The sequence below is a fragment of the Neolamprologus multifasciatus genome, chromosome 22 (genome assembly GCF_963576455.1).
Source record: "Neolamprologus multifasciatus chromosome 22, fNeoMul1.2, whole genome shotgun sequence".
NCBI lineage: Eukaryota > Metazoa > Chordata > Actinopteri > Cichliformes > Cichlidae > Neolamprologus > Neolamprologus multifasciatus.
Window position 1 is genome coordinate 5,431,297 of NC_140459.1, and position 23,603 is coordinate 5,454,899.

General features: G+C 40.4%; 1 protein-coding gene and 1 long non-coding RNA gene across 3 annotated transcripts in view; both read left to right on the forward strand.

Annotated features, from left to right (window-relative positions):
* LOC146492715 (uncharacterized) overlaps positions 1–23,114 on the forward strand; it is a 46,240-nt gene extending 23,126 nt beyond the window's left edge. Inside the window, exon 2 of the long non-coding RNA XR_014871845.1 lies at positions 20,893–23,114. This is a non-coding gene — a long non-coding RNA (uncharacterized LOC146492715). The remainder of the gene's footprint in view (positions 1–20,892) is intronic.
* LOC146492716 (N-formyl peptide receptor 1-like) lies at positions 48–18,787 on the forward strand. Of its 2 annotated transcripts, none has more exons than XM_085147976.1 (3): positions 48–329; positions 10,853–11,033; positions 14,473–18,787. In XM_085147976.1, the coding sequence occupies exons 2-3, from the start codon at positions 10,860–10,862 to the stop codon at positions 15,364–15,366; spliced, it is 1,068 nt and encodes a 355-aa protein (XP_085004102.1). In that variant the 5' UTR covers positions 48–329; positions 10,853–10,859; the 3' UTR covers positions 15,367–18,787. The 2 variants fall into 2 exon arrangements, with proteins under 2 accessions (XP_085004102.1, XP_085004103.1); XM_085147977.1 differs by lacking the exon at positions 48–329 and adding an exon at positions 5,746–6,879.
* Positions 23,115–23,603: the final 489 nt, after the last annotated feature.

Genomic DNA, 23,603 nt, shown 5'->3' on the forward strand with positions numbered 1-23,603 from the left:
CAATCGCTCTAAAGTCTGATTAATTTGTTGGTCATTCAGTGTCTTTGCTTTTGGATCTGTGTGTGTGTTTGACAAACAGAGAGGCGACGTGAGGGTGGGTTTGTGTGGAAAAAGAGAAGCAGCTATATGAGGAAAGGAAGACAAAGCTAGTCACATGACAGTAACACAGAGAGGAAGTCTGCGTGTGATAGACATGATACAAAGAGAACCACTTGAAGTAACGGCGACACAGATAACAGAGCACACATCTTCACTTCTGCCTCTGACCACAACGACTGAAGCTCACCTCAGCTCACCTCAGCTCTGAGAGATCAGTCCAGTAACTGCAGGTAAGGACTTGTTACTTGATATTTCCCACTTATGACCAAAGGTTTGACATGTATTGTGGAGTTTTTACACACTTTGTGTTTTCTTACATCATCCAAATTTTTTAAAAAGAAAAAACCAGGTAGGGTTTCCTTATATAATTCCTTAAGAGTTTGAGATGTATATATTTGATTGAACTTACAATAGGCTGGTGGTTGTGATTGATACTAGACTAAAAAGGGGAGATGTTATGATAATCTAAAGACTACACTCATAAAGAAAATGATTAAAGATTTGATGCATTAGATGCTACAGAACACTTTTGAACATTTATCAACACATCCATTCATTTTATTAACCACTAATTCAGTGCAGGGTTGGGGATGTAACCTACCTCCGCTGACAATGAGGGAAAGGTGGGGTACTCAGCAGTCTATCACAGGGACAATACAAATACATAAACATTCACACTGACAATCAATTTCTAATTATCAGTTGATCTAATGTATATGTCTTTAGACTGTGGGAGGGTGATAGAGTACGTGGAAAAAAAGAACAAATACTTCAGAACTACCAACACCACAAACACAGTTAGTGACCCAGATTAGAGGAGGCTGTAAATCAGGTGTGAGCAATTAGTTTCCCCAAGAGGTCAAATGACAAATTGTGGCTGCTGTGGAGGCGTGCTTTAGATAATATGCCAATTTTATAAGCCGTGCAAGAATTACGGTAAATACCGGTGTTTCAAACATAACATGCAGAAACAGCAGCTTGATTTCTAATTATTACACAATGTTTTTGTGCATGGACAGTACCTTTTATGAAATTTCACCACGACTGTTTGTTACATACAGGATACTATTAGGGAAGGCTACCACAAAAGACATTTAAGATTATGTCCACATATTGCATATGTGTAATTGTGACCTCTACAAACCACACATTCAGGTTCCCTATATGTTAAATTTAAACACAGAGACACAGAGAGTTCCCCTCTTTTTGTTAAAGATATAAGCTGCTCAAAAAAAATCTGTTGTCTGTTTCTGTGATAATGTCAAAATAATTCAGTACTGTAAATGCATTATTGTATGCATTCACATACATGATCATATTGATGATCACATTGCTGTGTGATCATCAAATAAAAGATGGCATACAATTTCACTTCCTTGTAATGAACATGTATTTGAAATAAATTGACTCTACACATTTGATCTCAACCCGTTCTCACTCCCGAGGCGTAACATGCCGACGTTTTGTCACTTCCCGCGGCGTTCCTGAGGTACGGAGCCCCGCAGGGGACATGGGAGAAAAAAAAATTAAGACGGACTTTTGCGAGATCTCGCAAAACTAACTCGGGATCTCGCAAAAGTTTTGCGAGATCTCGCAAAACAAACTCGGGATCTCGCAAAACAAACTCGGGATCTCGCAAAACAAACTCGGGATCTTGCAAACGTTTTAGCCGCATTCTTCGGACGCTGGCTCGAAGCCGACCGGGCGGTCGAGGCACGATGTGCCGGGAAAGCGGTGTTCCTCCCGGCTGTAGTAGGTCTCGACCTCCCATTAGCTCGAAGCTAACGGGAGGTCTCCTCCCGTTAGCTTCGAGCTAATGGGAAGAATGCGGCTAAAACTTTTGCGAGATCTCGCAAAACTTTTGCGAGATCCCGAGTTTGTTTTGCGAGATCCCGAGTTTGTTTTGCGAGATCTCACAAAAGTCCGTCTTAATTTTTTTTCTCCCATGTCCCCTGCGGGGCTCCGTACTGAGGAACGCAAAAGGAGACCTTCGGCGTTCTTATGGTACGCGGCGGGTTATGGCCGAAATCCAGTGCAATGACGCTCCCGCGGTAATAGACGTTCCAGCCTTGTATTCCAGCCCTAAACCTAACCTTATCCCTAGCCCTAACCATAACCTTTTTCCTGATCTTAACCAAGACTTTAATGATGTTAAACTGCGTGTTTCTAAGTGATTTGAAGAAAAAGAGCGAACATGTGTAAATTGAGTCCATACGGTTCTCATATTTCCTCATTTTTCCGAGGTCGTCATTTAGGAACGTGGTGGGTAGCCGAAAACGTAATATGTTGACGATTTGTCACCTAGCGTAAAATGTTACGCTTTGGGAGTGAGAACGTGTTGTTGGTCTATCAGTTACTCCTGTAGCACCCGTGAAAGCGAATAAGGTAACAAGATACCTCAAGGCTACAGTCCCACAAACTGGAATAAATCCCTGTCATAATGAATGCACAAGCATATTTGTGTGTGTGTTTGTAAGTATGACCACAAATGACCACAAAGCCAACAGCGAAGCTGAAAGCCAGCACTAGGGGAGCTTCATTCAGTGAGTCCTCTGCTGAAATAAGTATGAGCACAAGCTCAAAGCCTGACAGTTAATCGCTGCTTTAGTTACCCGATGAATGCATGTGGTCAGCATACTCACCTTTAGCATAGCTCTGGTTCTTACCTGTTAGCTTTCTGTTAGCATGCTTTCTTTGCAGGGGATTGCCAACAGCTACTGTCTTGTTCAAAGCAGCAGTTTTCTGGCTGCTTTGTTTTTATTTTTATTTTTATTTCTGCAATGAAAAAATAAAAGTAATGTTCACATTTCCACTCCTCGTAAACTGAAGGCTGCTCTCTCATTTTCTGCCTCACTGCACGCAAATGGAAAGCAGCTGATTGTAACAGCGATTCTGTCTTGAGGATAATTAAAGAGCTCATTGCAGGCAAAAAAAAAAAAAAAGTTTGACTTGTGGCTGTAATGTGATTACTGTAATTATTTTTACTACATTATTGTGATACTTGTGTGATTTTCAGTATTACAGAAAAAAATTATATTTTCACTTTTTGGTGGTGATGCATTTGCATTAAAGCTCCCCGTTCCTTCTTCTTATTGTATTTAAAGCTGTTGGCAGTACAGAAAAGGTACCAAATTCTGTAGTTTTGTCATGAGGACAAAAGTCTGACTGTGTTTAGTTTCACTGCAATCCATGCTGTACAGCAGGAGTGGACTAACTGACCAAACAAAAGAGTAATGTTTCTGTCCGTAGATCAAAGTTAAAAGCTTTAATAGGTACTTTGTCACACAGCTGTGGGGCTGTGCTAACAAAATGAGGGCTTCGCCATCTCTAAAGGCAAATAGAAGGCTCATTAGCTCCTAAAAGCCTAAATGTATTGCACATGCACTCACATGCAAGCTGGAGATCAGCTTCTAGTTCAAAAGACACGGTGCCATCTACAGTGAATCAAAACAAGAGTAATGAGCATGACACACAAACAGTCTGTATCCATTAAATGTTAGAAAAGTGATTACAGTTTTTCATATGTTAAATTTGCAAACTTGGGGAGATTTTTGTGTGAATTAGTTCCCATCAATCATTTTATAACCATCTGTAAACCGAATGTGCAGCATTATCTATGTTTTTAACCACTTTCAGAGATGTCCTGATAAGTCTTGTATCTTCTCTGCTGCATTTGCACATTATCTCATCATCTCCCATATCAGAAACATCCTGTCCCAGAGTGATGCTAATAGACTAGTTCATGCATCTATTATTTCTAGAATGCAATCATTTATTATTATCGGGATATCCTAAAAACTCCATAAAAGCTTCAGTTCATCCGATAGAGCACGCTGGTTTAAGACTGCTGGTTTATTTCTCTCAATCAGATGGTCACGCAAAGCAAACGTAAGGAAACACTTTGTTACAGCAAAGCGAATCTAAAAGGCAAAACAGGATTTTCACACTTCCTGTCAGTGTTTGATCTCATTTTTGCAGTTGTAGAAACACAAAGATTTGATGATTTCAATTCTATTTAAATGTTTTCTACAGTTTATTTACTCTACAGCCCGCCTCTTTGTCTGCGCGCCTCAGACACGTAAAGGAAATGACATTCGGAGCTTCTTTTCATCTCTTTCGTGTTTTGTGAAGTCTGTGGTTGGCTGCTGACTTTCCTGCTGGTAAACCACATCAACTGTGTGTCACCTATGTGTGTAAAAAACAGTCTGAAGTATTTTATAAAATTTTCTTTATAATCTGGTCATTGCAGCCATTCACCTTTAAAAGGTTTTAGCAAGAATGTTAATTTTAAAAGAAATATAAGAAGCCTGTTTACATGCTCTACAGCCATAAAAGGAACTAATCGTGTTGTATTAAGATCACGTGCACTTTTCTGCTGAACAGCTGCAAGCATGTTATCAGATTAGTAGCCAACTTTCAGTTTAACACTTTTACTAATGAAAATGTATAAACAAAATGGTTATCTGATCAAAAAGGCAATTCTCTGAAAAATACCAGTAAAACAGGTAAATGGAAAGAAAACATCTGTGCAGGAGATGTTTCGGATGGATGGTAACAAAAACACTTCTCAGATTGTTTTCAGATCTCAGATGAATTCTAAAACTATGTTTTGCTTGACTTGATTTTGCTCATTGTTTAAACTAAGATAAGCTGTCTATCTGTCAGGGTGTGGAGAAGAGAGGACCTAATGTGGGAAACAGGCAGTTTCAAGCTGTTTCCAGGAAAGAGAAAAAACATAAAGGAAAAAGGCCACAAACCAAAAAATTAATCCAAACACACACATAGTAATTCACAAATGTCTTGGCAAAGGCCAAAGGGAAGAAAATATAAAATATGAAACTGAAATAGTAAACAAGAATGAACTAACATGGGGGGAGGCATAACAGGACAACAGATAAGCCCAGTGACAGAGTAAAGACAGAAAACAAAAACATGCAGAAGTGAAAGTCCCTGTATAAACAGATCGTGTTAAACGGGAACCAAACCAGAGAATCTCAGTCATTCCCAAGAAAACCACAAAGTTAAAACTGGAATCAAAGGAGCTTGCAAAGAAAAGCGTCTGGACTTCTTTAAGTTAAGTTAAGTTTAAGAAGACGTTTTTTCCTTCAGGCTTAGAGGGAACATGTTCTGCCCGGTGGTGTAGGGTCCTAATTACTCCAAGTTTGTGTTCCAGAGGGTGATGGGAGTCAAAGGCGTTTGATGGGAGTCAAACGCCTTAACGCCCACTCACATCCTGGGCCATCTGACCTCAGGAATTTGCATGATAAGGTGGGGCCAGGTTTCACAATGAACTCACCCGAAACTCTGGCTGATTGGGACCCACACCCAGTTTCACACCTTGGCTCAGGCGATTAGAGGATCATCAGGGGGTCCTTTTGTCCCTCTGTGGGGGGATACTCCCACTAGGGTTATATCTGGGACTCTCCACCATTTGACCTTAGAACTGAAGAAGCTTCTCGGATGAAGGTGAAACGTCTTCAAGTAACTTAAAGAAGTCCAGACGCTTTTCTTTGCAAGCTCCTTTGACTACGATGACCTGGATGACTGAGAACCTTCACAGACTTAAAACTGGAATCAATGACATGAAAAGAAATATCACTCACTGTTAAAATAACCAAGAAATCTAATGACTATAACGGTATCTCATGTAGCAACATGATCTCACAGCAGTTTTGGGAAAACTCAGCTATAAGCTATTGACTGTTTTTAGGCCAGGTCTTTCTGACCGTACTTGCTGACACACTGTTACACTATATATTAAATATTAATGAGTGTGAATTCTTTAAAGCACTGGTAGAAATCTGTGGTTTGTTAAGCATTTGTATCTGCTGTCCTTCACAGACTCATGACACACTTCCTGAGTCACATTATCTCTTGGGTTTAAAAAGGTCAGATGACCTTGAATTGTCCTGCAGACCAACTTTTTTTTAACCCACGGTAACCCATATTTCAGACAGCCCAGCCAATTCAAAAACAAGTCTTACACAGTCCTGTCACATTTAATCTAATAATTTAGCTTCATTAATTCTATTTTTGTTTTTAGGTTTTTTAGTTTCTCAGAAAGTTGATTTTGTTCATCTGGACGTAGCGTCGTCAGTGAGACGGGTTCACTGAGAGGACTTCATCACTTGCAGCCCACTCACTCTTATCATCATGGCCCTGTCAGGCCACAGCCCACACTTCCGATATTGCTGCATTAGGGGAATTTCTTCAAATCTACCACAAACGTACAGTTGAATTTCAGGGTAAACAGCCTCAGAGCCACTCGGAGCCCACAAAACAAGATTCTGTCCAGGACTGGACAAATGAGCCATTTAATTACTTTAAATTTTTCATGAAAATGTCCAAAAGGATAAAATGTTAAACTGATTTGTAGACAAAGACAATGGTTATGCAAGAACACTTCTGGTTATCATTTAGTCCTGCAACTAAAAAACAGAAGGAGCGAATCTGAGCTTTTTTTCACACTTTGTCAGAAACTGAATTAGTGTGATTATTTTTTGAAACCTTCATTTCTTCCTACGAAGATTTCGTTACCAGCTGAATGATAAACAAGTCTAGGCAGGGATGTAAAATGCGGTTTATCTGGTTTACAGTGACATTCAAACACAAGGAAGGGTTTTTACTGTGTTTTTTTTTTTTATCTGAGGTTGAAGTAGGCTGTGCACTCGCTGCAGTGCCATGCTCATTTCCCCTTGCAGCAGCTTCGCTTCTCTAAACAGCAGAAACCATATTTGTGGGCTCTTTTTCTTTAAAGCTCAACAGTATTTGCTTGCAGTGGTAAGATCACTTTTTCATTTATGACCTCTTGAAACACATTTTATCAAGTAAGGTTTTGTTAATCTTGTGCTGCACTTCATAGCTTTGTGCTGCGGCCACCACAGCTGTTGATTGTTTTGTCGGCACTTTCACTATAGCTGAGCTAAATCAAACTTATCTAAACTGACTCAGGTCTTTGAGGGCTCCACGCATTTATTCTGAAAGAAACTCGGTCTCCTTATTAGAATCATAATAATTTTGATTTTAGACTTTTTTGGCCCTTTAAACTCTCATGATCAGACCTTTGTCCTAGAGTGACGGCTAAACATGTGCATTGAGTGTTTTGAAAAATGTAATTCTGTAACTCTTCTGAAAATTGTGCCAGGAGCAACATCCTATAACCACTGTTAAAGATAATATTAATAATGACACATTTCTAACGTTTAAATGACAAAACTGTACGCAGTAAGTAGGGATGCACCGATACCGATACTGGTATCGGGTATCGGGGCCAATACTGTAAAATGTGTGTGTACTCATACTAAAAGTTAACCGATACCATGAACCGATACTAACTTATTTCATTAATCAGAGGGTGGCTTGTCATTTCTGTTGTAGTTTTTTAGATTGGCCACTAGGGGGACATCCCGCGCTAAACAGGCACAGGGTTAGGCGAGTGAGACTGGCGGCTCCAGATAAAAAAGAGAAACTGGAGGCTGCTGTAGCTAGGCTAAACAAAATGTCAGCAGTGTGGAACAGCCAACTTTAACTCAGGTTTTGGAAAAGCGAAGAAAAATGTCAAGAGAAAATCCACGGGCAGTTAAAATAACAGAGGTTCTGGCTCATTTTATCGCTCTAGATGACCAGCCAATGCCGGTCGTGGAAAATCAGGGAGATAATGGTGCCAAAACTTTCTGAAGAGGTAAAGACAAGCAGTGTGTGTGCTTGTCTTTAAACCAAGAACCGTTTAACGGCACAGTGGACTGATGATCCACGGGCAGATGGGGAGTTCGTTCGTCAATGCCGAATACTTTAGTTATTTTGTTTGTTTGTTTACAATATGGACACTCTGCAATAATTTAAAAGTTTATTTTATTCCAAAAAGAAGTGTTTATTTATTATTCTGAAAGCTCGAGACAGTGCCAATAGTTCAGTGATATTTTGTTAAATTACAATGTGGAGAAATTTTTTTGTGGTCATTTTTATTAAGATTTTATTTTTTATTGGCAGGGAATATAATAAAACCTGTCTTCCAATTAATTGTATTTGTGTGTGGTAGAAGTATCGGTTTTTGTACTCTGTATCGGCAAGTACTCAGATCCAAGTATCGGTATCGTATCGGTTTGAAAAAATTGGTATCGTTGCATCCCTAGCAGTAAGGTGTCTGGAGATCTCAAAGTATATAAAGACTCTTCACACACCCCAAAAGCCACTTGGTACCATTTCGGCAGTTTTCTGAGCAGGTCAGGGGATTTTTTTCCACTTGCACGGGAGGTTTGTGGAAAGTGTTTGAAGTGCCTGAAATGTTTTTAGCATGTAAGCAACATAGTTAGCAACACTGCACTGCATTAGTGCACATATAGAGAAGTCTCTAAAATATTAGTTGACCAAGAATTTTCAGGAAGGAAATAAGTCATGCTCCTGAAACATTTCACCTACATGTGAATAATGGAGAAGTGTAAACACGACTGTGCAGATAATCCGCCCGTATGTTATGGGACGAAAGAAACTGACTGGCTGTTTTCCAGTGTTTAAAATACCCACACCTGTGTAATATAACAGTTTCTGATGAATGCTGGGTATTAAAAAGTGTCCATATGTCCATATGTCCATATCTGATATTTGATAGGTGTTTGTTTAACTTGTGAATCATGCATCGTATAACTTAAGACTGTCATGCCACAAAATCTACCTATGAGACTAATGAATGTATATTTGTCTACTTAAAGTGGTTTTTATTCTGCTTTTCATTATTTTCTGTCTTATACCGTTATAATCATCCAAGCTCAACTTTAATATGACTTCAAATACAGTTGTCTCTGTATATACACAAGTAACCTGTGTCACGATAAGCAGTGTTGCGAGGACTGTAAAGCGAGACAAGCACACAGCCAAAAAGCCAAAAACCTTTATTTTGTTAAAGGGAAACACGGGCATCCATAAAACACACAGGAGCTAACCAGAGCAGAGCCTTAGTGTGTTCCAGAAAGAGAGTTTACTTCAACTCTGAGTCAGTTACGGCGTTACACTCTGTGAACTTCCTTCCTTCCTGCTGCTCCTGCCGCTGTCAAAGTTCAGAGCGAGGTGAATTATTCTGCAATTGATCCTGATATCCCAGTAAAATGTGGGTTTGTTCCACTGACAACTTCATGGTTAATAAAAATAGTAAGTGTGGGAACAATGATTACATCACAGATTTATCCTCAGCTCAGAGTTAAATCTTCAGACTATCGGACAGTTTCCTTGCAGTGGAACTGAAAACTCAGAGTTGGTGATTAAACTCGGATTGTTCAGTCTGCTTCCTGGAATACGGACTAAAAAAGAGGAGTGAAAACAGGACAGACAGTCACAGAAATAAACTGAAAACAAGAGAAAAAACCAAACCAACAACCAAAGTAAAACAGGAAGTGAACAGACAAGCAAACAGGCAATACTAAAAAAAGGAAGACAGTAAAACAGAAAAAGGAATATTAAACATTTAAAACCATCTATAGGCAGTGTTGGGGCGTAACGGAATACATGTACCGCCGTTACGTATTTAAAATACAAAATATGAGTAACTGTATTCCGTTACAGTTACAGTTTAAAAAGGTGGTATTTAGAATACAGTTACTTTGTTGAAATAAATGGATTACACGGCGGTACTTCCCTGTTTCATACTGTGGCGGGTCAGGACTGTTTGGGTTTTGTTTGACAGCTACGTTCTGTTGTTCCAGGTGGCAGCGTTATGGTTGCCATGGTTACAGGGTTACTCTCTCTCTGCGTGTTTCCTGGGTGAGAGAGCGCCTGTTGTTGTTGTGCTAAGCTAATAGGCAGAATGCTACAGGTATAGCTCTAAAGAATGTAGCATCATAGGCAGTGTAGTCCGTGCTGCAGGGAGAATGGACTGCTGTACCCGTTATGTGTCTGTGAGCGAGGGAGGGAGAAAAAGGAAAAGTACGAGCTGTCATGAGCAAAAACGGGAGCTGGAAGCATGTAAATATAATAATAACCACTGCAGCCAAGAAGAGAGCCTGACGAGCCCAGTTGTAAGTAAGCTATTAAGACTCGACTGTACACCGTGTTCGTGTTTTCCTCCAAACAATAAGTTCTGTTGGAGCAGCCTTTCAACGCTTCTCTCTGTCTCTGCTAGCAAAGTTGATCCAGACAACAAAGTAAAGCTAGTTTTTGGCTACGAGCCCGACACGAACCCACCGTATTAGCCAGAGGTCCCTTTACTACGGTTCGGAGCCGCGGACCTTCAGTAACAGTAATAAATCACAGCAATAGTACATTCATGTAGTTGTAAACAGCATGATAATATATTAAGTAATCCAAAGTATTCAGAATACGTTACTCTCATTGAGTAACGTAACGGAATACGTTACAGAATGCATTTTGGGGCATGTATTCTGTATTCTGTAATGGAATACATTTTAAAAGTAACCTTCCCAACACTGCAGGTATGAATATGATGTATAAAACAGGGCTCCAAAACTAAAAAACAAACTAAAACTCTTGGATCTGCAGAGCCATGTGAAACCATGGACCTGCTCTAAACACGTTTCCTGCTCTTTAGTCTTTAGGATGTCAGCGAGGTCATATGGTGATCTCATGCCTAACTGTATACAGATAGGCTCCGTCAATCAGAAAAAAGTTGGTTTATAGGTGGAGTCTGTGAATCTATATTTGTTTTTAATATAGACTCTTGTGTTTTCTTCCCGTCTTTCAGTTGAATTACACAATAAGTAACATGCCTGACATTTTGGCCCTTTTTCTGTTTTCTCTTTTCCAGCCACACAATGTTTCCAAATACGTCTCTGCCCACCAACACACTCAAGTCTTCTAAGGATGACCAGGCGGTGGACATTGATGCCATCATGGACAATGTCAGCATCATCCTGTACACACTGACTGTCGTACTCGGCATCACAGGGAACTCTGTGGTGATCTGGGTGGCTGGATTCAAACTTAAGGTAGATATGTAGTGTGTCATATATTTGAAATAACTTAATATTTACAGTTTAATATTTTACAACTCCCTATAAGACTGCAGGTTTTCACTGCAGGTAACATGTATGTGTAACATTGCACGTGACAAATAAAGGTGTGATTTATTGATTGATTGATAATAGTAACATTTGGGTAATAACATATTGGGATAGAAGACGGCACAGATATGTGACTTTGGCTACATTCACACTGCAGCGAAAGCGCATCAAATCCAATTTTTTTGATCCTATGCGACCCATATCCGATCATGGTATGACAGTGTGAACGGCGCAAATCCGATATTTTCAAATCCGATCTGGGTCACTTTCGTATGTGGTACTGAATCCGATACATATCCGATGTTTTAGAAAGTGACTGCTGTTTGATGGTCACGTCGCATTAAATCCGTCTTTTACGTCACTGACACAAGACAGACGCCAATTATCAGCGCCGGAGAAGACATCGCGAACGCTTCCTGGCCATCCCGTGTAGATGTCAGTGAAACTGTTGGGAAGACAACGTGAACATTTTATTTGTACTGTATAATCTGCAGATTCTGACAGAAATCTGCAACTATCCTTTGAAGCACCGCTCCTCTAAAATTCAATTCAATTCAATTCAATTTTATTTATATAGCGCCAAATCACAACAAAAGTCGCCTCAAGGCGCTTCATAGATACAGAGAAAAACCCAACAATCATATGACCCCCTATGAGCAGCACTTTGGCGACAGTGGGAAGGAAAAACTCCCTTTTAACAGGAAGAAACCTCCGGCAGAACCAGGCTCAGGGAGGGGCGGGGCCATCTGCTGCGACCGGTTGGGGTGAGAGAAGGAAGACAGGATAAAGACATGCTGTGGAAGAGAGACAGAGGTTAATAACAGATATGATTGAATGCAGAGAGGTCTGTTAATACATAGTGAGTGAGAAAGGTGACTGGAAAGGAAAAACTCAATGCATCATGGGAATCCCCCGGCAGCCTACATCTATTGCAGCATAACTAAGGGAGGATTCAGGGTCACCTGGTCCAGCCCTAACTATATGCTTTAGCAAAAAGGAAAGTTTGAAGCCTAATCTTAAAAGTAGAGATAGTGTCTGTCTCCCGAAAACAGCAATAAGGATCATTATTTTGTTATTTACATTATTATGTAAATAACAAAATAACTTAAAGCAAAAATTGGGAAACGTAAAGTCCAAAGTCTTTATATTAACGGCCATCTGGGTCTAAACAGAGCGCGTTGTGTGTGACGTCTTCTTTTGCGCATGCGGCCGCTTTGAGCGTTCACACTAGAGCGCGTTTGCTGTCGCATTTTATTTGTAGTGTGAACGAGCAGACAAAAAAATCGGATTTGATCAAAAAATTGGAATTGAGCATCAAGACCTGCAGAGTGAACGTAGCCATAGTCAGTGTCAGTGTCACAGCACCAACACAGGAAACCCAAAGCAACTTAAAATAAAAGAAAAAAACAACAACAATTTGTCCCCTGTTTGTAACTTTTGCAGGGAGCTGTAACCGGGATAATTCACTTGAGTATAGGGGCTCTTTTCTTTGTTACATAACATAAGATTCACACTCATATAAACACTAGCTGTTTTTGCTAATGCTAAAACTTTGTAAGATGGTTTAAAATATGAGGTTATTCATGAAAAGTGACACAAATTAAAAATGCAATTCTAGTCAACATTTTATCTCACGCAATCCTTTTTTAATTTAACCTTCAAAATAGGCAAAACTCACGCAGCATATAAGGAAATCAACTTAAGTCCTAAAAAGCTTATGTCCAAGTGTGTCATAGCTAAAGAAATAAGAGTTTGGCAAAGGGTTAACAGGAGAAGTAATGATCAGTGAGCAGAAGCTTGGCTCTGTGAAGAGAAAGAGCAATAAAAATGTCACGTCTTGTCTTGTCTTGAGAGTGTCGATGGAGAAGTACAGAGACAGTCAGACGTAGTTGTTCTGTGTCTTTGTGGATTTAGACAAAGCGTATGATAGGTTCCATGAGAGGAACTGTGATACTGTATGAGGAAGTCAGGAATGGTAGAGAAGTATGTGAGGGTGGTCCAGGACATGACAACATGAGGACAGTGAGATGGTGGTAGGATGTGTGATAAGAGTTACAGATGGGTTGAAGTCATCAGGAATCTGAGCCCTTTTTGTTTGAAGTACTGCTGGACAGGCTGAAAGATGAGGCCAGGCAAGAGTCTCTGTGGACTGTGATGTTTGCAAATACCATTGTGATCATAGTGAGAGCAAGTGAGCCTGGAGAGGTGGAGGTATGCAGTAAAATCAAGACCAAATACATGTGTGTGAAACTGATGGACATGCAGCGAGTCGAGATATTTGAACTCATCTGCCTTCACTACCTGTGTTCAACTATCCAAACTAACAAGAAAAAACAGAGAAGAAGAAAGTAGCAAGAGTGAAAGAGGAGATTTACAAGAGAAGGTTTAGTGAGACATGCTATGATTAATGCTTTGAATACAGTGACATTAACGAAAAGACAGGAGGCTGAGTGAAGAGCTGAAGATGCCAGGATTTTTATTGGGAGTGATCATATGGTAAATGGCCTGTATTTATATAGCGCTTTACTAGTCCCTAAGGACCCCAAAGCGCTTTACACATCCAGTCATCCACCCATTGTAGTCACGGCCTACATTGTAGCCACAGCCACCCTGGGGCGCACTGACAGAGGCGAGGCTGCTGAACACTGGCGCCACCGGGCCCTCTGACCACCACCAGTAGGTGAAGTGTCATGCCCAAGGACACAACGACCGAGACTGTCCAAGCCGGGGCTCGAACCGGCAACCTTCCGATTACAAGGCGAACTCCCAACTCTTGAGCCACGATCGCCCCCACGATCTGAATGAACAAGATTAAAAATTAGTACATCAGAGAAACAGTTGGGGCTGAGCAATTTGGAGGCAAATGGGGAAAATATGAGGAAAAGAGGAAACCCACCAAGGAGGCGAATCATTGTGGTGAATCCTAAAGGAATCTGTGAATCTGTAAGAAGAAGAAATTATGAGGAATTACTCACAACACATTATGCCTGACTGGTGATTTGTTGCTTGTAAAAGTGGATAGTGTGGCTAAATTTATATAAAGTTTAACTAACAGTTTTGAATGTGGTCAGTCAGTTATTATTGTTGCAAACATATCAATCCCCTCTAAATGACCCAATAGGACATGGTTAACACTTTTCTCAAGGTACTTACTTTACCCTGCAGGACAGCACTAGTAATGGGTGGTTACCAGGTTTAAGGCCAAACTGTTTCCAGGTAAAAACAGCAGATGAGGGCGCGTACTAGTGATGCACAAATGATAATGGCAATTCAGTGCCAGGTTACATGCTTCATTTAAATAATGGCTTTGATTTTCTTTATGTTCCTGTTATCATTGTTGTTTTATTTTCTTCTTCACCCACAGCCAAAGGTCACCAACGTGTGGCTGGTGAATCTGGCGATAGCAGACCTGATCTTCTGCTTCACACGAGTTTTCTCTCTCACTAAGAAGCTCTTCTTCGACCGCTGGCCTTTTGGTCTCTTCGTCTGCAAGTTCAACGGCTTCTTCAAATACGCCAACATGTTCTGCTCTGTCTTCCTGCTGGCTGTGATCAGTCTGGATCGAGTGCTCTGCATCTGGCAGCCCGTCTTCACAAAGCGTCGACGCACCATGTGGGTAGCGAGGATGGTGGCGGTCTGCATCTGGATCGCAGCGATCCTCTTAAGCATTCCCTACTTCATCCATCGCCAAGTCTACCTGGGCAAGAATAACCTGAGTAAGTGCTCTGTGGATCCGAAGGAGAAGGCAGAGGGGTACAACAGCACCAAAGCTGCTCTCTACTCCATCCGCTTCCTGTGCGGCTTCATATTTCCCTTCATGGTGATTCTGGTCTGTTACATCTTGGCCGCTGTAGGAATCAGACGCACCCGCCTGTCAGGGAAATCCCGCCCCCTGCGTATACTAGCAAGTTTGGTCATTGCCTTCTTCCTGTGTTGGGCACCTTACCACTGCCTCTTACTGGTGAAGATGGTGGACAATAAAAATGCAGTGGTGAAAATTTGGTACCCTTTAGCAAAGGGTGTTGCCTACTTTAACAGCTGTGTGAACCCATTGTTGTACTTCTGCATGGGGCTAGATGTGAGGGGGCGATTCAGGCAGAGTCTGATGGGTGTTTACAAAAGAGCTCTGGCAGACGATGTTGATGGACAGACAACTCACTCCAACGATCGCTCTTTGGATGAAACCTCGGTGTCAAAGCACAGCACTCTCATAGCGGCGGGATCAGGTCTGACAGCAACGGGTGTGGCTAAAGTTTAAGTTTTCCCTCTATTGATCCTGAAGCTAGTAGAAGAAGTACACTGGTAATGAAATAAATAGAAAGTCTTCACCTATGATTGGATTGATCCAGAGTGGCTCAAGTGTTCGTGTCCACCTTAACCTGGATTAGCTGGGTTGATGATAAGGACAAAATGAGTATATCAGATAAATTATCAAACTGACACCCCTCCATGATATCAAAGTACTACACGATTGTGGTATTACTATCCACACCAACCTAGGGACTCAAGAACCAGATTAAACAGGTAAGTTTATGTGGATAAAATAATTCAAGAAAACAAAGAAAAAAATATGTTTAGATTAGACCAGAGGGCAGCATACTAATAATCGGCTAATGCTAACAAGCTTGATTAGCTAGGGTCACACACTGACACAGAAGCCTGGCAGACAATGCTTAATGATATACAGACGTCTTGGACAGCCTGCTTGTACAGTTACTGCAAAGTTTTATTTTTCATGTTTGTTTTGTTTTTAAATGACAACAAAGAGAAAATAGTCTACTGTTGTTTACTGATATGGAATTTTTATGTTAATAACTGCAACTTTTTTGTAACTAAAGCAATAATTAGCATCCAACCACCAAAAAAAGGTTATTTATTTATTTTATCCATTGATTAATATCAGTAAAGTGTGAAAGTAAGATGTGAAGGATTGATTGATTGATTGATTGAATCTTTATTTTGAACATGTTAAAAAAGTACAACAACATAGAATTAAAAGAGACAAATAAACAAAGCAAAACAAAAAGAAAACGAGCAACCACAACTACAAATAACTTTCATGTTCAAAAAGGAGCAGGAAGAAGCATAAGCTTATTTAATCCCACCCCTTTTCCACTATCAAGAAATCTATAGACTACAGAAATACCTCCTTGCAATTACATGACATTAGGATAGCGATCTAAATTATGCCAAGTAGTAGAAAGCAGTCTAATGCAGTCCACTCCTCCTTTGGTCTTTAGGTTTTTCTACAAGCATATAAGCATAATAGTTCATCTGTACCGATACGGTTTTGAGCAGGACTTATTTGACTCCAGATGAAAAGTGTACTTAAAAAAATAAAGATGGTCACTTTGTACTTGATTTCTGCATAGTGGGCAAAAAATATTAAAACAACTAATGTTGTAATTCAAGTACTGGGACACTCTTTCTTTCACATTTTCCTTCTCAAACTGGATTTTATTTCCTGGTGGTGCATTTGAAAAATTCCACAATGTGAGCAAGTTCTTTTTGAAAATATTTATTTTTAAGAAAAAGCTGTTGTGTTGTAGATATATTGCAAAGCTGTTTTACATTTTATGTTGTTCAAAGTGGTTAGCACTGTGGTCTCACTCACAGGCCAGTGTGGAGTTTGCTTGTTTTTCCTGTGTTTGTGTGGGTTCTCTGGGTACTCTCGGTTCCTCCCGCAGTCCGCAGACATGCAGATAGTGGTGTTAGGTTAACTGGTGTCTCTATATCGCCCATAGATGTGAGTGTGTCAGTAGAGCCCTGGATGTCACATTTTTGAGTTGTGTTTTTGGACATGTAATTGAAGCCACAGAAGAAAAGTGGAACTGTGATGAAGCAGAGGGAAGTGAGACTATTAAAAGAAAAGCCGGTAATAGCTTTAGACATGACTCTGTCTTGTGTATAGAGGTCATTCTGAAGGTTAGATGAATGGAAACTGTGCAGTGCAATAAGCTGCATCGTGTGGTTTTTGTCTTTTTTTTTCTTTTACCATGAGAAATGCGTCAAAAGTATTTCATCCATCCTGTGTGTATCTTATGCCGGGCTCACACTGTGCGATTTTTGGCCCATTTTGAGCTGATTTTTGAGTCGTGCGACCGTTTTGACGATCGGCCCGATTTTGGCCTTCATCGTGCGTCGTGCATCGTGTAGTATACGTGGGGTAACGAGAAGCGATTAACACCTCACGACCAGCTCCCGATCATCAATCGCTTGGTCGTGAGGGTGTCGCCGCAGTTTCTCACACTGCGCATGCGCAAACACAAATGTCAGCGAAAAAGACGGCGCAGCACGCAGTGTTGCCAACTTAGCGACTTTGTCGCTATATTTAGCGAGTTTTCAGACCCCCTAGCGACTTTTTTTCTAAAAAAAAGTCGCTAAAAAAAGATGTGAAAGTGCATATCGCTTTTACTCTCAACAAGCAGCGGGTGCTGTAACGCAGTCAGTTCTTCTTTTACTCTTTTACTCTTTTACTCTTATGCTGTTTTGTGGATCACAAGGTTTAAAACTACTTATAAACACACACACACAAAGTAACTCCACCAGAGTGCCTATTTCGGGTCACTTTTGCCGGTCCAAGCCCGGATTAAGGAGCAGGGTTGGAATTGTGACATTAAAAAAAACAATAATTGCTAAAATAAATTTAATTTGTAGTTCTAAATAAATTCTAAATGCATTTAGGATGTTTTTTACTCACTTTATGTCTCTTCCACGATGTTATTTCTCTCTCCAACAACGTAGGTTATAATTACATTAGCATGACCAATTATGCAAATTAGGTGATGACATCATTTAGCGACTTCTAGCGACTTTTAGGACAGCCAATAGCGATTTTCCTTACTGAGGAGTTGGCAACACTGGCAGCACGGCAGTGCAGCGTGTGATCTGGACACAAGCGATGGAGGCACTTGTAGAACTTTGGAAAGCTCATCCGAGCCTTTTCGATGTGGCCTCACAAAATTATCACGACCACAACAACCGTGAAAATAGTTGGATGGACGTTGCTGCTCAATCACAGCTGACTAATCAATGTTTTTCATTGCAATTTCATGCAATTTAGCAAAGTTGATGGCAGTGGTGTGTGTCTGTGTGAGTGAAAGACAGAGAGGGAGAGCGAGCGACAGAATTTCTGTTATAACCTTCATTTTATGGACGCACAGTGTGAGCACTCGGGTCGCATCAGAGCATCGGGTCGTATAGTGTGAGACCTGCATCGTGACCTACGAACTTCTAACCCCTGCGAGTCAATCGTGCAGTTTGAGCAGGAGCTGAATCGCGCGACTGACAAAATCGCACAGTGTGAGCCCGGCATTACTGCTACTTAAGAGGGAGAGTGGGCTGAGACTTTTATGGCAGGCAAATATTATGAACATGGAATCTGGTTAATATCAATCCATGGCAACCAGCTTATAAAACACAGCACCAGAGTATTTACTCAGCTGCTTGCACATCACTACCTCTGTTTACAATAAAACTGTTTATCTGAAACCTGCTGTTCCTTTTGTTATTAACATTTCTGCCATAAAAATATCATTAAAGCTAAACAGAGTAGCTGCAATGATGTGCACGGGGGATTATATTGATAAAGGTTAATTTTGAAGTGTCATTGTGCAAAGGTCTGCAATATGTCTGTGCTTTAAGAAACACGGTGTTCATTAAAAACTGAAAAAATAAAATTGCTTTTGTGTTTTATGTTTACAATAAAAAGCTCAACTACTAATTGAAATCCTTCTGACATTCAGTGTAAATCACACAGGACGTAAACGTGTTCAAGTTGTATTATATGGACGGAGATATTTCTCTTTGACATAGAGCACCAGAGTTTGCTTCCTTTTACAGATTTGCCACTGAATTTCCACAACCATAACCTTAACCATACTGAAGCTCACACAGACAATAACACTGACTTTCAGCTTATAAACTATTTTATACCTTTGTGGAGATGAACAACATCAGTGTTCTTGTCTGGGGATATGTAGGTTAAGACATAAATTACGATGATGTAAGATTAAGACTGACAATACTTGATCACATGACCTGGTTCTTTGGCTTTTGCCATCATGAAGAGAAGCTGGGGGTTATCACACTCTTCTACTGTGTTGAACTGCCAGTTATGAATTCTGGAGGGCAGTGCAATGTAAAAACTTTTATTTGGCCCTTTGTCAGTTACATTTCTTAAAGAACAAATAACAACTCAAACTGAACAAAAGGGGCACTTTTTATTTTGCTTCAAATAAATCTCTAAATGAGCAACTTGACTTTCTGTCTTTTCTGTCTAAGCACTAGATTCCCACTGGCCTCGTTGTGGTGTGGCTCAGCCCTAAACAAGCTAAATCAAAACGAAACTACGTATTGACAAGTATCTTGCCTTCAAACAGAAAGCTATAATATGTGAAATGAAACTGGGGAAAAAGCAAAGAGGATGTGATCTGATTATTTCTGCGAAACCACTGTTCTGAAGAAGCTTTCAGAAGAAGAGGAAGCTGTTATTTAGAAGAACATTATTACAGACACTGTCCTCATTTTGGATATTTCTTGTCTGCTACTTTCACAGAATCAGACTTTAAAGACTTTGAAGCCATATGTCACAGTGGCTGGTGTCCCCTTCTTAGATATAATGCATGTGTCATGGTTCTGGGTCGTGCGACCCAGTGTTTTGCGTTTTAGTCTATTTTGATGTTTATTGTTTGTTTAGGTTCGTTAAGTTATTCTAGCTCATTTGTAATTATTAAGTCTCCCTTGCCCTTCGTGTGTTTATGTCTGTGTGTCTTATGTTGCCAAGTTCATGTTGTCGTGTCTGTCATCTTCCCCTGTACTCAGTCTCCCTGGTTCGTGCATCTACCTGTCATGAGTCATGTCTGCGTGGTTATGTTTAGTTCATGTCATGTCTAATATCCATGTTTCCTGTTTTACTTTGAAAGTCTGTGTTCAATGTCAGAGTATTTAGTTTCACTTCTCCTGTCCTGTCTTTAGGTTCATGTGTGTCAGCCGTGCTCCCATGTGTGGCCACTTCCCCTGATCATCCCTCATGTGTATTTAGTCTTTGGTCGTGTCCAAATTCATGGGCTGCTTCCTCCTGAGGCTGCATTTGTAGACCGATTACGTCACAGCGACGCGCCGAAGGCTGTCCAAATTCGTAGACTCCTCCGAATGCAGCCGACAAATGCGTCCTCCTTTTCCCCGAATTTGAAGGATGGGTCGGGTGTGTCCTTCGTGGCCTACCATATCCCAGAATTCATAGCGCGGCCCAGCCAAACTCCAGTTTCCAACAATGGGGGCCGCTACTAAGTTTTAAAATTACTCTTACTAATCTTTCTGGGTCACAAAATAAACTTTTAACATATTTTCAGGCGAGAAAGTAGCTGTGTAAACATCAAATATCTGCTCGGTTTATCAAGATGTCGCATATTTGCAAAAGTGCTTCGACGTTTTCGGAGACGTCTGTTACCCACCAGCTCGATAGCTCGCCGGGAGCTCGAGGGTCACTGAAGCCGCCGAGAACGGCACAACTCCCGGCACATCATTTTCAGATCACCGCGGACTTTCACTACTCGGGTTAAACGTAATATATAAGTCACTTACACAACCTAAAAATGTTATTGTTGGGCTTTTTTCAGTGTTTTGTTTGTTCGTGAGTAAATCGGTTTGGCTGAGATTAAAGTTATTTGATTAGATTAGATAAAATAAAACTTTATTAATCCCCCGGGTGGGTTCCTCCTTGATTTTTACACAGCTGACTAAACGTCAAACAGAAAACTGACTAAACAGAAGTATGAGACAGTCGAGAATTTACACCAGTGTCCTGTTATATTTTAGATAGCAAGGAGCAGACGGCCGAGTTTATTAAACTCCACCGAGACAGCGGTGACGCTAATCAGAAGGCTAGACCGTCGAATTTCACGGCCGTTTACTTCCGGCCTACCCAACCTTCTGAGGACCCGGCCCACGTAGACCGCGAAGGCCGGGTCCTCAGGAGGATGCAGCCCATGAATTTGGACACGACCTCTGTGTTTCGTGCAGTCTGTGTCGCGTCGTTTGTGTTCTCACCTCCATCTTTTCACCGTCAGTCTTTGCAGTGATCATCATAGTCTCTGAGTCTTCTTAGTTTGTCACAGCACTAGTTTTCCCAGTTTAGTTATAGTCTAGTTTAGTCACGCTATCCCTGCTGTGTTTGTACACTTTGTCTTCAGCCATAATAAAGGCTCACTTTCTGTTAAGTTCACTCCCGTCTACTCACTTGTGTACGCACCTGGGTCCATCACACACACCACCACACGGCCTGTCTCCGCAGACCGTGACAGCATGTGCACATACTGCCACCTGTATATGAAGTAGTGGATTACAGTTTCTGTAGTTTACACATAAAAACAGTCAAAGATTTTATGTGTAACTAAAAGTAAAATGTTAAATGTGTTTGGAGTAGCTCTGACTTGGTAACAGTAGCCAAACCAAAATTTTCATATTGATGCCAATATTATTATTTCGCGTGAAGGCTGTCACATAAATTGGTTCAAATGTGAAGGAGGGAGGAGGAAAATGTTCTACTTCTACTCGTAACAAATCCTTTAACATGTTTTAAATTTTTGTGAATGAGGTAATGTTGTTTGCTCGTAGGATGTTGTTTTGAAAGTACCTGGAGTTGGGTGAACATCAGCACCTTTAACTAATATTATTTTTCTATTATGTTTGAGTCATAAAGTGTTATCAATACAGGAAATATCCAGATCCAATTTTAAAGCTAAAAATAACATTTAAAGTAAGTTAAAAATCAAATCAGTTTCATACTCACTCCAAATGCCATGCACAGTAGCAAGGCGACAGCTGTTGTGATTTGGCACAACAGAAATAAACTGAATTGAACAGATTTATTTTATTGAGTTAAAAAAAGATTTTCAGAGCTTAATTTTCATTTGTTCAAAAGGATTTATTTCTATAATACTGACACATTGTGGCACCATTTGCACAATCATGGTGTACCATGATTACATTTGTAGTTTATTATTAACAGGAACACAGTGGAAAGTATATTATTGGGATCATTTAAATGAGTGGTGGAAACCACTTCTTCTTCCACCTGTCGTAGTAATATGCAAAATATGACAGTAAAAAGTCATCACGGTTCATGTGTGCTCACTCACTCAGCTGACAATAATGGCTGATCACAGACGGCCAAGACACAGTTTATGACACATGTGGCAAGACCACAAACCTTGTCACACACAAAAGTAAATCATAACACAGAACATGATGATGAGTTTGATGATGAGATAGCGAGGCAAACTGAAGAGAGGGATAAACTGAGAGGGATAGGCGCTGCTGAGGAAAGAGAAATGTCACTCGTGGAGTCCTGTGGTGCTGCAGGCACTATCGCCTCGCAATTCAGTTGGTCAATATTTAGTCAGGTAATGTTGTAGAGCATTTAAAGTGGATTATATAGAATAGGTTTCATTAAATTATACAGTATATCTGCAGTGAAGGTTAGCCTTTCAAAAATAAAAATACAACTTAAGAATATTTTATATATAACATAGGCTACGTTCACACTGCAGGCGAAAGCGCATCAAATCCGATTTTTTTGACCCTATGAGACCCATATCCGATCATGGTGTGGCAGTGTGAACGGCGCAAATCCGATATGGGTCACTTTCGTATGTGGTACTGAATCCGATACATATCCGATGTTTTAGAAAGCGACTGCTGTTTGAATGGTCAAGTCGCATTAAATCTGTCTTTTACGTCACCGACACAAGACAGATGCCAATTATCAGCGCCAGAGAAGACATCGCAAACGCTTCCTGGCCATCCCGTGTAGATGTTAGTGAAACTGTTGGGAAGACAACGTTGGAGAAACGTGAACATTTTCTTTGTACTGTATAATCTGCAGATTCTGACAGAAATCTGCAACTATCCTTTGAAGCACCGCTCCTCTAAAACAGCAATAAGGATCATTATTAGGTTATTTACATTATTATGTAAATAACAAAATAACTTAAAGCAAAAATTGGGAAACGTAAAGTCCGAAACAAGTCTTTATATTAAGGGCCATCAGTCAAACAATACTGTTGCTCTGGGTCTAAACAGAGCGCGTTGTGTGTGACGTCTTCTTTTGCGCATGCGGTCGCTTTGAGCGTTCACACTAGAGCGCGTTTGCTGTCGCATTTTATTTGTAGTGTGAACGAGCAGACAAAAAAATCGGATTTGATCAAAAAATCGGAATTGAGCATTAAGACCTGCAGTGTGAACGTAGCCATAGATAGATAATAATATGTAAATAGAAAATGTTTCCCAGCTTTATTATTATCATCAGTCACATTTGTTTTGACTGACTGCATTCTTGTATGATAATTCTTCATAATGAAACAATAAGAACAAGTAGTCTGATGTCTAGTATTCATTATGAATGTATCATTTGAAATAACCTACTTTTGCTTTGGATTTTGCAAACACACTAAGGTTTTGTAGAAAGTATTTGTTTCAGATCAGTATCGTCGA